The following is a 15,483-nucleotide window of genomic DNA, read 5'->3' on the forward strand; positions in this document are numbered from 1 at the left end:
TGATGCAACAAGAAGTAACAACTTCCTTCCTTTTATTCAAAATATCTCTCTCTTTCTTATGAACAAGTGATTTATCTGTGCATCACTCCATCTAGCAAACATGCTAATACTGTGAATTGGTGCCCCTTCTTTATTTTATACACAATAAAGTGTATTCATATTTTGTCATTTAAGTCTCATGTAACTTATTTCAGGTTTTCTAATTTTGATTGTCCACAACATAGTAAGACATTAACTACAGAGTAAGACTGTCACTTTCATGTACAGTACAGTATAGAATCTCCGAGACTCAACCTTTCTTGCAGTAGCTCCAACTAACATGCCTCCTCATCACAAAAACACTCATTCACTCTCAACTGTTTGACACCCACAAGTGAGCAGAGGCCTCATCCATACTTCTCCCTGCATTACAGTTCACAGCCGTATGCATCCAACTCGCTCCTGCTTGTTTTACAATGTCGTAAGGTCATCTTCTGTTTGGCTAAAGCCCCTATCCTTTCTTATTTCTTGAAATCTACGGAATGATTTTGATAGTTCGTCTATCATCAATTTGCTTGACAAAATGTTCCACTCATGCCTGTTTGATTTTATTAGTGTTATAATTATGTCTTCCACTGCAGTTTGTTCCCGAATCCAACGGCTTGTTTTCCTGCAATACTTCGCAATATGCATCTTTCAATTGCCCACTGGCAACTCTTACTTTCTGAATGGTTTTAACATTAGAAGTCCCTATCTGATCATCAACAGCAACACTGATTGCAAACTTTCCATTTCAGACACACAGGAAACATGAAAGTGTTCATGGCCACTTTTCTGTTTATTTCTTTTTTCTGCTCATCCAGTTACTTCCTTCAGTGTCCTACGTAGAGAAACTCATCACTAGTTCTATGACGTTACATTTAATTTACAATATTTTATTTTCAGTTATTTACTTCATTGCCCTAAATACAGAAACCCATCACTGGTTGTAAGATATAATTGTTAATTTTCCCTACTTTCTTTTCAAATCAACAATCACCACTCTGTATTATTTAGAATAATACTTCCAATATTTTTGTTTTATGAACACATACATCTCTTTCTTCACTTGGACGAATATCTTAACAAGAATAAATAGTTTATGCTTAAACTGAACACAAGATTTGAGCTTTTCTGATGGTAGTGAGGCCTGTTAATCACTTTCAGAATGCAGAGTCAGGGTTTGATGTAAAGACAGATTTGTTCCACTTTCATCTTGAATTTCAACGTTTATATAGTAAGTGTATTCTACTTACAATAACATTTGAATCACTTATGTTACACTTTGATTTCCGATGTAAGTTTCACATTAACTCTCAGCATTAAAAATTGAAAAATTCTGAATAGAGCGAAGTATATTTGGCGCCTTTTTTTCTAGTAGACACTTCAGGAATGCTATTCTTACTCACTGCATGAAAGCCCTCTTGTTTTTCACATCTTTTTATGCCAACAGACTTCACTAGTTTCTTCAATAAAATCTTGTCAGACTTGCAGTAGCATTAAGCAATTCAAGCTCCAGTACCTTCCAGATTATACTCCTGAGACACTGTCCAGCGGAAGTTATTGACTGGTGTGCGGTGACTCCACTATCCTTTTCTGGTTCACAATTAGTCATTATGTCTCTCGTAACTAGTCCACTGTTGAATTAAGCAATATTTTCTTGTTCATTCTTCAATGTTCTTGTCAGAGTCTTCTATTATCTTCATTCACTTCTGCATACTTTCATTATACTTGCACATTCACTGAAGTTTAAAAGTTTTTAATTTGTCCTGTTATGAGATATACCTGAAACCTCTAAGTCATTTTCAGTGTATACAGACAAAAAATACTCTGATCTAATCTCTACGCTGAGAATGGCATACGAGTGTACATATTTTTCAAGAAACAACACACTTTTACTCTGTCACTTTTGTTGAAAATACTGAGCTCTCCAGAGCCCATTTAACAACAATAATTATTGCGAAACTAATTTTTATTCTCATCAGTTGAAACTGTCATACACAATATGAATACTCGTACTCTGACTATAAATGTTCCTTAATCTGAAATGAAAACAGACACATGTTTGTTCATCTTGGCCCTGTGCTATCTTGATGCAAGTAACTTCATTTGATGTTATATCTGTTCTCCAGAAGAAACAAAAGTGTTCCATACAGAGTATAAAATTATGCACATTTTATCTTAGATAACATATTAACACTTACGATTTTTCAGAATCCATTGTATACACACCTCTCCCAATGATATTACACTCAGTTCCTTGGGTACAATGCAGCTGGCATCTACAATGAGATTCGCAATCTTATATTCCCTGACACCTTTTAACACACTTGCCACTGCATTTAAACACTAGTTGTAACTATTTCCATATGTAGTTTTCTCAATGTTCTGTTATAACGTAAGTCATACTATCCCACTTTCTTTTTACCTTCTTAATTCCAATTCACTCACCATCTTTTCTTCATGCAAATGGCAATACGATGCATTTACACTTACATGTCATAAATTTATTGATCACCAGATCTAGGAAGTCACTCTTCTGTTTAACACCGTCATGGATAAATCCTGATGTATCAGAATGCCATTGATCCTTTACTGGGCTGTATTTTAATACCACACTATCATTCTTCACAACAAACTTGATTATTTTTTATAATATAAATATACCATATACTTCACAAAATGCGCTGTTATTCAGAGAAAGACAAAAAAGGGTAGAAAACGCAGCACTGGTGTCTTCTTGCAACATGATGAATGAAAATGATTAAAAAAGTTTTCTGTAGCATTCTTTCAATGTGACTGTTCTCTTAGTGAAGCACTTATTTTCTCTTTCAGATGATAGAGTTAGATGGATTATTGGTGACTATAAAACTGCACTTTTCTCCCCTGAATGTGCACATTACTCGAGTCCTTTTTTTACATTTTGTTGACAAAAATAAGTTCTTAATTTGTATGCCTGTCTCCTTGTTTCCATAAAGTTTTCAAACACAATATTTCTTTCTTCTATACTTGGCAGTTGCTTGTGCAAGAAAACTCATCCAAGATGACAACATTAGGTATGTCTCCGACAAATATTCTGTGATAGGGCAGTAACATCTTAAAAGTATGATACATTTGTATTGTCAGGTTCACCACGATTTATTTAAATGGAACTAAGCCAGCAATTACACAATATATATTATTTTCTGGTAGTCTGCATACATCTTCTCTGTGGTTCATAAATGAGACGACGAAAATATGAAATTTACAACTACTTTACTTATATGCCATTATCTTGATGTTATTTTGCACCCCTTTTCAACATGTTTCTTTCTTCTATACTTGGCAGTTGCTTGTGCAAGAAAACTCTTCCAAGATGACAACATTAGGTATGTCTCCGACAAATATTCTGTGATAGAGCAGTGACATCTTAAACGTATGATATGTTTGTTTTGTCAGGTTCATCACGATTTATTTAAGTGGAATTAAGCCAGCAATTACACAATTTATATTATTTTCTGGAAGTCTGTATACGTCTTCTCTGTGGTTCATAAATGGGACGACGAAAATATGAAATTTACAACTACTTCACTTATATGCCATTATCTTGATGTTATTTTGCACCACTTTTCAATATGTTTTAAAATTCTATATCTGAAAATAACTTTTTATAGAAATTTCCATAGTACTGGAAGAATATGATGTAACTTTTAATAAGTACACTGACATGTGTTCTTTCCACACAAACTGAAATTTTTTCCAAAATCTCCCACATTTCTAACCCTACTCCAAATAGGTGCATGTTATGTGATTTTGTACATCCATTGATAATGTTCAATTACAGTTTCTTTAAGGGTGCCTTAAATGTGTCGGGTGCTATTTTTAATTTCCTACAAGATTTCCTCAGATATTTTCTCCAACATCCACGTATATTTTATCCAGAACTTTAAGCAAAAAATATAAATATAAACTCCACATAAGTAAAAATGTGCAGCTCTACATCTTAGGCAATACCTTGCCAGCTGAAACACAAAATGCAAGTTTAAACAATTAATACTTAGGTAATCAATATAATCCATAATGTAATTTTCTGTTGACTGTCATCTCTGCAAGCTAGCATTGATGCATACTGAAAATAAAGCACAGAAATTTTCAGAAATTATGCTTCAACTCAATTAATTTTATTCTTTAGAAATTTGTAAATCTAACACATTAAATACATCTATTACAAGTACTTCTGCTGTTACTTGATTACTTGAACTATTTGGATATTTTATGCTGTGTGTTAAATGGCCAAAAATACCATTTGATCTAAATGTTAAGAAAAACTGGAAAAAATTCCAAGTCATAACAAAAACTGAACAACATTATTTATATTTTCACCAATTTCAGTTAGCAGGCAAATCTAGGAAATCAGAGAATATCTATTAAAAGAAACTTATCACTATATTTACTTCCATTTGTTATCAGCTGTCTGTGTTTACTGATATTTAATTTCCTAAGCTAATTCAATCAAACATTACATAATAAAAAGTAATTTTCCTAAAATAAAATAAATATATTCTAAATCAAATTTTGCATATATTCTATCTGATTTGCAGTATACGAAGAAAACAACTGTAGTAAAATAAATATGGTCAGCTGAACAGGAAATTTGGAACTACCAACATGAGCACTGGACGAAAAGAAGATGAACAACCATTGTGCAAGAGTGGAGCTCAATAGGAGAAATCAAACAATTATTTTATGATGAAATTCACACTATGAATATAATAAAATGTGTATCAGTGCCAAATAAGGGATGAAGGATGGTGATGATGATGATAAGGAAAAAGAATGCAGGGAGAAAAAAAGAATGAAGCTAGTCACTTTTATGAGAGCGAGTGTGCTAACTGGCACAGAAACTCACGAGCAAAATAATTTAATCACAAACATAGAATAAATCTACCAAAATCAACTGTGGTCATGACCAGAACAGTGTCAGTGTCTTGTTTATGTCCCTAAAAGGGGATGAAGCTATCAACAGCACATGCCCCTCTATTATTACAGTAGTGTGCAGCAGAACCTTAAAAAGTCTAGCAGCAATAAACACTGCCTGGAACTTTTGTTTACCAGTATGTCTCACATGGTGTCACTTTGCCAGCATTTATTCACTGCACATAATTTGAGAATACACATACCATCTGAATAAACCAATCCTCCTTAATTACGCTTCTTTTTTTCCCGAATATTTTGATCCAGCATACCCATTCACAATATATCTTGTCCTTTAGACATAAACGCTTCACTTGTTAATGTTGGCAGCCATAAAAACCAAATCCTATAGAAAGGATATTTCTTGTCAGTTGTTCTGACACAACTGAGTTTCACTGCTGTCTAACAAAAGTTATGATCTTAAAGAAAATTTAGCATTTGATAATGTTGCTCACAATATCACAGAAACTGCTGCCTGCAAGCACACCATTACCAATGGAATACTTACTGTAAGTATTTTGTTTCTTTTTCTTTGGGGTATATAAACAATTTCCCTCCTATTTACATGTCTCTCTCACTACTATCCTGCGAAATTTTAAAACCTTGAAAGGGCATTGCCTCGTTCCTTTCTACTTCTTATTATCAACAAACTTAACGATGTTCACTGTAATTTGTCATGTCTGTCTGCAAAGACATTTCCTGCTACCACTTTCCAGGTGACAATATGCTTTAATTTCAACTGGGACAAGTCAAGAGCCTTTTATGCTGGAATCAGAGTTAATTTTGCTGAGTAATATATCTGTGGTCACAGTTCTTATACAGGTGAAACACAGGGACAGAAAACATACTGGGAATGTGGAGTACAGCCTCACTTAAGTGAGGTCACTGAGGCATTGCATCAATGAAAATTCATTTTTTTCCCCCAATAACATAGACATTTTTACCTAATACTTGGTAAGTTTGGCAGCAAGATGCTGTAAACAATGTCACAGTATTTTGAAAAGTATGTAATTATTAAATAATAATTTTGTCCTTTTTCTCTCTAAAATGTTCATGGCAGTAAACCAATCAGCTCATTTCACTTTTTTGTCAACTTCATGTGATTGTAAAAACTGACATGGCACTCAAGTATTGTTCTTTTATCCTAAAAAATTGTATTTATTACATGACATCTTTCTAATTTCCGGATAAGCCAAAAGAAATGCATGTCAATAGCTAAGAAATTGGTAACTTTGTGAAGATTCCCACAAATCAGATTACTTTTGTGTCATTTGGGAATATGTCTTCAGCGTTATATTAATTTTGGTCCAATGTTGCATAATACAGAACATTTTACACATAGAACTGGAAGAATCCAGTGTGCATGAAAAAAAAAAATGTATATTTATTTTTACACAAAGCACTTTCTGCTAACTATTTTTATTCTTTAAAATTATCTACAACTGTGTAAACAGTTTATTGTCTTGTATTTAAGCACCATCTTTTGCAGTTCTATCTCCTTCTGATGCTAGCTGCCTTGAAAATTCACCATGGTGTCCACCTGGTGTTGTTCTTAAAATTATGCATCATCCTGATGAACTAAGATTATATGCCATGAATTATCTCTCACATCTGGCAGATCCACTTGAATGGGAAGTTTTAGAAAAATAACATGCCCTTGCTCAGCTTGCTGTTAACTTGAATTGCAACGTGAGGCCAAAAAGTTTGGTGAATGGTATTACAAAATCATAAATTATAAGGTATAAGCAAAATATCTTTACTCATTCTCAAAGTAATCTTTACTGGCCACAACATAGTTTTGGCTGGAAATTGCCAGTATTTATCTCACACACCTTTACATGTTTTGTCAACCTGTAATGCAGTAACAGGCACAATGTGACCACGGTGGATGCCTTTGCTACACCATCACAAATGATGTTTACAGAAAAGATGGAAGTTGGTCAAATGTGTCAATGAAATATCTAGCAGTTTCCTTCTGTAATCAAACAACTTGCACTCCACCAAACATGAACAGACATTCCGCTTTCCTAAATATTGTTGAATTATAATTTAAAAATTTCCTCGAACAAAGGTGACTATCGAATTCGCTCAATGTCGTGTGTCAGGCCTATTGGCAGCCAATCTCAACAGGGTGCCCTAAATGCGTGTCAATCAATTGTAGAAACATTTCCTTTTTACGGTTTCTGTTCTGTACACTTGCCTCTAAATCTGACAGCTCAGTTGCTATTTTTCACAATTTGTGACAAAACTTTGCATTTATGGGACGTTCCATCACAATATGATCTGAATTTTCAGTCACCAGATCAGTCTGGTTCACCTTAGTGTGTTGACATTTGGTAACACTTCTAGGCATGTCTATCCATCTTTGGCACACTTTCATGTTCATACAGCTGTCCATTCACTGAATATTTTAGACACATCTTGCAGTTCCTACTTCACATGGTATGATGGCCTTGTTCATTATGCAGCCTTCAACATAGGCTCTCAATAGTCAATTATTCACAATTCCTGCATTTATCAGCAAAATATTTGAAAATATGTTGCAGAAGTTTTATTCTTAATGTTAGAATTGATCACAGTTTTCAGATTCTTTCTGTGAAAAGAGTAGTTAAACATAGAAAAATATTTCTTCTTTGCCGATGTAGATGGCTCCACATCAGCAATGGATGCAGAACATTTTGTTCATTACATTTTTGACACCATCTTGAACATTATCAAGATTCAATTTATAAGGCAAGTTTTCATTTTAGTTTCAAAAAAAACATAACATCATATGTGTTATCTTGTTTATGTACTTGGCAACCCTCCATTTTCAGGGGAAATTGTTGAATATTCTGTTCAGTATTCTCCTTTCCTGTAAAATAATATAACCACAAGTCAACATTGACATGTTTTGCTGACATACAATATGTGGCCAAAAGTCTCTAGAAACCCCACTGAACACGTTATGTATGACATCATGTTATCTATCTAAGGGCATACAAATGTAAACATGATATATCAGCATCACAGATTAGAAAAGGTCAATGGATATAACTGAGTTACTTTGAGTGAGGTCTGATTTTAGTGGCTCAAGATCAAGTACTACATCACAGTGATGTCGCAGTACTTACATGACCCCAATTGTGCCGTTATTATGGAAAGATCTGGGAGGCAGTAAATCCAGTCACCACAATGGAAGAGCTTGCAAATTTACTGATATGTAAACTCTGAAGAATATAGTATGAACCGAACACCGATCATCGAACATCCCTGCCTGCTATTATAAAGGACTTCTGCTGCAGCTTAGGTACAGAAGTTATCGATAAAATGAACTATTAAGTAGAAAAATATTGCACTGCTGCTGCTGTTCCTCTCAATAATAAATAACCGATGTCTGTCGGATAGGGCAAACAACGAAATCACTGTCTGAGGTGCAATGGAAGAATGTTTTTAAGAGTGATGAGTCACAACTGGTACTAAGACAGTCAAGAGTGAACCTTGTGGATTCCCAGCAAATGGTATTTACCATGAAATAAGTGTTTCTCTTATGTTGTTATTGACATTTTATGCCAAGCACTGACAAGTAATTCAGTTAATGGTATTTATCTCAAATTGTTGCAGCAATTATGAAATTCAGTAGAGTTTGTGTAATGGTCTGGTGCTGATTAGCATGGTTGTCTCGTGCAATGCATTTTGATAATAGCAAAATTAATACAGGTGCATATAAAACATTTTGGACAATGCCATTCTATCATCATGTAGGAACACTTTCAATCTGAACTTCCTGTATTGGCACGATAATACTTCCACACATCCAAGACCGACGTATCATACATCAAAGAAGATAATGTGGGTTTACTAGACTAGTCAACACAAATTACTGACGTGAACCCTATCAAATATCAATGATAAAAAACAATTGCTTCATGCCAAATCAATTCACCCAAAAATTTGGCACTACACTTTTAGAAAGGTGGAAACAAATTAAGTATTTAGCAGAAATTTTTCCGTAAAAAGTATACACTACAATAGTAGCAAAATTAAGCTGTGTGGATGGCACCTTCAGAATGAGCATTAGTGGGTGTCTGGAGACTTATGGTCACACAGTGTAACCTAAACATCATAAAAACACCATGCAAATACCTCACTATTTGGTTCACATTTTTTTGTATTTACAGCAGATGTCTGAACATGAACAAAATATCATCATAAACAAACATAAGTTGCTCACCTGAAGCTGCTGAATTATCCATGTGCAACCAAAAAGGTACAGAATGAGGTCAAGTCAAACAAAGAGCTGAGCAATGAAAATTCACACAAAACTTTGTAACATTATCTAAATTTTACTTTTAGGAAGCAATATTCAGAAAATAATAATATACTGAAAATGCAAATAGACAAAATCATGCCACTACCTCTCGGAGAAAGGTGGAAGCGTATAAATGGTTGAATGCACTGACCTTTCAATGTACATTCTGTGCACCATAATAAAGAAAAGTCATTTCTGAACGTATCTGTATTGAGTGTGGCTTTGTACGGAGTGAAATGTGGATGATAAACAGTTCAGTCAATGTAGATATCAAAAACATCTGATGTGTTGATACGAAAGAATGGTGAAGATTAGATGGGTAGATCGAACAACTAATGAGGAAATTGTGATTAATAGAATGACATACACTTCAGTTGTAATAATGATTTGTTAATCCATGACTGATTTCTGGATGTTAAAGACACATCTACAGCTGCATAAAAAACCGTAAAACACAGTGGGAGATGAGGGAGGCAATATAACGTAACACATCTGTAAAAACCAGAATGGGCTAATGAAACAAAGTGACTCACTTATTTTATTTGGTCACACATGACATTTGGTAAGGCCAGTCAGTACAAAGACACCAAATCCTTACATCTCAGATGGATCTAGATGAAAGAGGAGAGGGCCTAATAATCAAATGGACCTAAAAAGTAATATCTGGACGGGTACAACGAAGGAAAAAGAAGTCAAAACCAAACAGTGTTCTCACACTGTCCACTATCAAGCACTTGCATGCTATGAATGCCAACAAGGACAGCATGAAGCATTACATCAGAGGTCTGGGGGTAGCTGCAGCTGCAAACAGTATGCAAGGAAATAAACTTAAGTCCTTATCAACGAAGATACGGAAAATTGGGACTGACTGGTCCAAGTGCTTACGATACTTAATTTAAATGAATAATAAAACACACACAATCTGCGGTATGCTGCCACGCTAGGTAATTCTCAGATATGTAAAAAAAATTTGACATTTATTTTTTGGCAACAACGAAATGGTACATAGGCTAAACAGGACACAATGAGCTAAAAGTGATACAGTAACAGTGCTAAAAAGTAATTAAAAAATAAATAAATAAACATACTGAGTAAAATGCCATAATTGGTGCATTCATCATTCGGTTCAAAGAACACCTGGATGTAAGTAATTCACTATCTGTGTTAACTATTCACCTAAAACCATACAAGCATTCTACCCATAATACAAAAAAACAGGCTGCAGTACATACTGGGAGATGAAGAAGCTTGCACAAGATAGAGTAGCATGGAGGGCTGCACCAAACCAGTCTCAGGACTAAAGACAACAACAATAACAACAACAACTTAAGTATACTCCACCTATAGCCAACAGATCAATCCTTAATTTATTTGAAGAAATTGAAATTTTGTGCAACTTGAACCAAAATCCACTATGCACACTAAATTAGCAAACCACTACATATGGTACTGTTAAATAACTATAAGTTTCTTAAATAATATGTCACATGTTCAAGTCTATTTTTCTGAACTTCCATTTGTTTATTTATTTCACCCCTTAATCATCTTTCCATATCAGTAACGTTTTGTATGATGCAGGGTATTCAGCCAAACCATGTTATTTTGTTATTTCACTGCTTTCATAGTTCCACTAACATTTCAGAGTTTTATGATAGTTTTTTGTATATTTCATTTGACGTAACTTGATCCCGTAATTTATCCTACAAATATGATGATGGTTTAATTGGCATAGTTTATTTTACCATTCTTTTTTATATCACCATTTTTTTACTGTTTCTTATCCTCTGTTCACTCATTTTGCCCACATACCGTTACCTTGTTGCCTAAAACATCACTCTGTTTACATGCCTGAGAGTTATCTAGCTTGGCACCCACTCATGGCTTGTTTATATTTTATTATTCACTTAAATAAAGTATTGTAAGCTCTTGGACCAGTCAGTCCTGATTTACCATACCTTCATTAATAAAGTCTTCAGATTACCTCCTTGCACACTGTTCGTGCCTGCGACATTCGGCGCCCCCTGACCCTCTTGCTTCATTAGTCTGCTCCCCTGGTTTGCACAGACATGTTATGTTATATTTCCTCCCTCCTCTCCAACTGTGTGTTACAGTTTTTATACACTTCAAGACAACCGAGCGAGGTGGCGCAGTGGTTAACACTACAGACTCGCATTCGGGAGGACGACGGTTCAAACTCACATCAGGCCATCCCGATTTAGGCTCTCTGTGATTTCCTTAAATTGCTTCACACAAATGCCAGGATGATTCCCTTGAAAGGACATGGCCGACTTCTTTCCCATCCTTCCCTAATCCAATGGGACTGATGACCTCGCTGTTTGGTCCTCTCCCACAAATACACCAATCACTTGAAGATGGGATTTTCACATCTTGAAACTGGTCGAAGATTGAATAAATCATTATTACAACTGAAGTGGATGTCATTCTATTAATCACGTCTCTCAGTTGAAGATGTCCTACAAAAGGCAAAGCCTGGCTAAAAGAAGGGATCTGTCACTTGCAAATAACCTGAGGCATCAAGGAATTGTCAATTTGGGAAGAGAGAGAGAGAGAGAGAGAGAGAGAGAGAGAGAGAGTGTGTGTGTGTGTGTGTGTGTGGGGGGGGGGGGGGTGATCAAGGCTAGAACATTAAACCTATGTTCAAATGGATGTAGGCTATGGTAGTTATGTAGAGGTGAAGATATTTGATCAGGACAGGCTAGTAAGGACAATTGTATCACATCAGTCTTTGGACTGATGGGCGCAACAGTATCAAAGAAAAAATAAATGAAGGGCATGACTAGAGAAAGGATTTTTTTTTCCCTTTATGACTGCAAAGTTCCATTCTTCTGAAGAAATGATCTGAATATCAAAGTGACTTTGGGCATATCCCAGTGAAGTGCTGTTGTATAACCCTTACTGTTCATGACGTATATAAACAACATAGCGGATAACATTGGAAATACCATAAAGCTCTTTTCAGCTGGTGTTGTATATAATGAAGTCTTAATGCTGGAAAATTGTAAGAAAATGTAGGAAGAAGAGCAAGGTGTCACCACTTGGTGCAGCAGCTGGTAGTTGACCCAAAAACTAAGACAAGTAATGCACTGTGCATAAACGTGTGTAAAGACCCACTGTTCAATTATGCAATTGGTGATTAATCACTGTAAAGTTTAACTATCATATAATACCTAGTGTTATGTGCTTGAAACAAAGTTAAATGCAGCATTCACATAAAACTAGTTATATGACAAGGCAGTTTATCTAATAATGGCATCTGCACGAATTTTAATGTGACAAATTAACAAAACCTTCAACTGATTGATTCCTGAATACTGCTTGTCAGTTTGGAACCCTCACAAAACACTATTAATACAGGAGACAGAGACGATTGAAAGAGCAGCGGCAAACTTTGTCACAAGTTCTTTTAGTGAGCGTTTGAGTGTTGTGGAAATGCTTATTAAACTCTGTTCGAGGACACTACAAAGAAGCACAGTGAATCATGGAGAGGTTTAATGCTATATTCTGAGAATGTACATTCTGAGAAGAGTGTATAAAGTAACATATTACTGCTTTGAACATATATCTCAAACACCTTGGTAACTCGCTGACTGTTTATGTAGCTTGAAAAAGTGATTTTTGCTCATATTTTATAGAAATTTCAACAATGCATTGCTTTGAAAACAATAATGCCTTTCTGACTAAACACAATTTGTGAAACATGTTATAAATGCAACAACACATCTCCTTGTGAAATTCAAGATATACTGAAGAACATACATAGTTGGGAAAATTAGGTGAACTGGCAATTTGTGCTCACAGTGAAGAATGTCTGGTTCAGAATTTGATATTTCAAACAAAAAGAACATCAACTGCTCTACAGCTCTGAAAATTGACCAGTGGTTGAGATAAGCAATTAAAGAAAAAATAGCATAACATAATATTTACTGTGCTGAGGGGAAGACTACGGTACAGTTAATGGTGGGAAGAAAAAAAAAAAGACATCAAAAATTAAACACTACTGACAGCATGTGACATAATGAAATACAAACCACAGGACTTAATATTACTCATCATGATCTTCAGAACGGCTGAAAGTAAATGCAACTGGATAAAACAACATACACATGAAATTGACACAAAATGTGAATTAAATAGAACAAAATTGAATATCAGAAGGGCAATATCATAAGAAGTTCAATAAACTCCATTTAGTTTTTGTTTAGGGAGTTTTACAAATGACACAAGGGGATAGAGCCCAATGCTCTGTCTGTCAGTCAGTCAGTCAGTCAGCCACAGTCACTTTCTTCCGTTGTCAAAACAAGATCCCTCATTATGGAGAAGCGTTTATAAATGGAACCTTCCCCCCACATCATAAAAGCCCCAGTGAACACCAAACTGACTGTGATCTTAGAACTGAGTATGTGCCGGTTTATGTGAATGTTAATATTTCCATACGTACTAAATAATATTATAAATTTTGTAAGAATACTAGATTTAAAAAGCTGTCTCAGAATTGTCTACCTCTAGAATAAAACTAATAAGGCACAGAAATCAGTAATGCTGACAACATATCCTAGCTGTAGACAGTGCCACTCTGGCAAAGAAGAATACTTTATTAGTCTAGTGAGTGTACAATTGATATTTTCTCATCTCTTCACACTTACATCCTCGTCATCCTCCTCCTCCTCCTCATCGTCTTCTTCATCTTCCTCATCAGGATCGTCGTCAGCTGCATCCTGATCGTCTGGTTCCTCATCTTCATCATCGTCGTCATCATCTTCTTCCTCATCATCCTCATCTTCATCATCATCATCATCATCATCATCTTCATCCTCATCATCATCATCATCGTCCTCATCATCGTCTTCTTCTTCCTCCTCGACTTCCTCCTCCTCCTGAAACAAATGCAAATACATAGTAGCACTTTACAGTTGACTAATTCTTTCTTTGATTGCAGAGTACTTTTTCATTTAATACCCTTGTATACCATCAACATAATATGAAGAAATTATAACGATGGAATATGAAGAAATTATAACGATGGAACTAAAATAATTTGAACCAACAATAATTTCAATATGCTGCAATGGATTTAAACTCTAAACACAAATTTTAATAAGCTATACACTTTGGTACCTACAGAACTGACAGTAGAAGTAGAAGATCACAGTCTTAACGAAAAGTAAAAAGATCAAAGCAGCAAATAATTCTGAGAGGTAAGTGATGTACCTTCACTCACGATGTGCTGCACGATTGTAGAGAGCGCACGCCCATACACTGTCACAGACCCGCTTATAGAGGTCACCTGGGTCAGTCCCCTGGCATGCTCTGGTGATCCACCAACGAAATAGCATTATTTAAGTGACTGCAAATGAGTGCTCAACCTATTCTTTATACTGTATTACTGTTGTCCACTCAATGTGTTCAGTGCTATGCACAACCTATGTCTTATGTGTTGCAATGTAAAGTACTATGTTCCATGCATCGTGTTTGTTCTTGCTATGTTCCATGCATCGTGTTTGTTCCTGCTATAACAAACTTTGCGACAAGTGAGGGTTACATTTTCTCTGTGTATTAGCATCAATGCTAAATCACCTGTCGAACATCTCCATGGAAGAAATACTGCAACATCTCATTGACCAGTGGCAAGCTTTCGCTAACAACAACAAAATCTCGCCACCACTCTCAGGAAAGTGGCATCTGCGCGTATTCACAGCAGGTTACTGTCCTGTCAGTGCAGCTGTCACCCTTTACAGAATATGGTGAATCAGCTGAAAGTTGGGACTCCTAAAAGACACGGTTACTCTAACATTTCCAAGTTTCTCTTGTGGGTGATGCAAACCTGAGTAGGGCTTTCTTTCTTTCCTGGCTTTCGTGTGCATGTATCAATTGTTGTGCCAAGTGGTGCCTTTGCAAGAACAGGCCAGCTTATTATCTGATGAAATGTGCAAGCTTCTCTCAACCTATTACTGTGACAGAGTGTACATCACTGTGACGCTTGTAGAATTTTACCGCTGGTCAGAAATGCCCAAACCAATCTTACAAAGCCTGGGCTACAAAATTACACCGGTTGAGCCATTGTCGTAAATTTGTCACTAGTACCCATCACGAATCCTATGCTGATCACAAGGTGCACGAACTTATTGTTTGTCTGGTCCCGGGTAGGGAAGTCTGCAAAAAAGCACTTCAATGTGAGAGTCTGATGCTTACGGATGTGCTCA

General features: G+C 35.7%; 1 protein-coding gene across 3 annotated transcripts in view; it reads right to left on the reverse strand.

Annotated features, from left to right (window-relative positions):
* LOC126418440 (uncharacterized) overlaps nt 1-15,483 on the reverse strand; it is a 137,741-nt gene that overhangs the window by 11,205 nt on the left and 111,053 nt on the right. For 2 of the 3 annotated variants that reach the window (XM_050085199.1, XM_050085201.1), the window contains exon 9: nt 13,927-14,157. In XM_050085199.1, the coding sequence (XP_049941156.1) occupies nt 13,927-14,157 (231 nt within the window). Of the gene's footprint in view, nt 1-6,437; nt 7,826-13,926; nt 14,158-15,483 lie in introns of those variants that run through there. The other variant, XM_050085200.1, reaches the window with a different exon arrangement.

This window comes from Schistocerca serialis, chromosome 9, assembly GCF_023864345.2.
Source record: "Schistocerca serialis cubense isolate TAMUIC-IGC-003099 chromosome 9, iqSchSeri2.2, whole genome shotgun sequence".
Taxonomy (NCBI): domain Eukaryota; kingdom Metazoa; phylum Arthropoda; class Insecta; order Orthoptera; family Acrididae; genus Schistocerca; species Schistocerca serialis.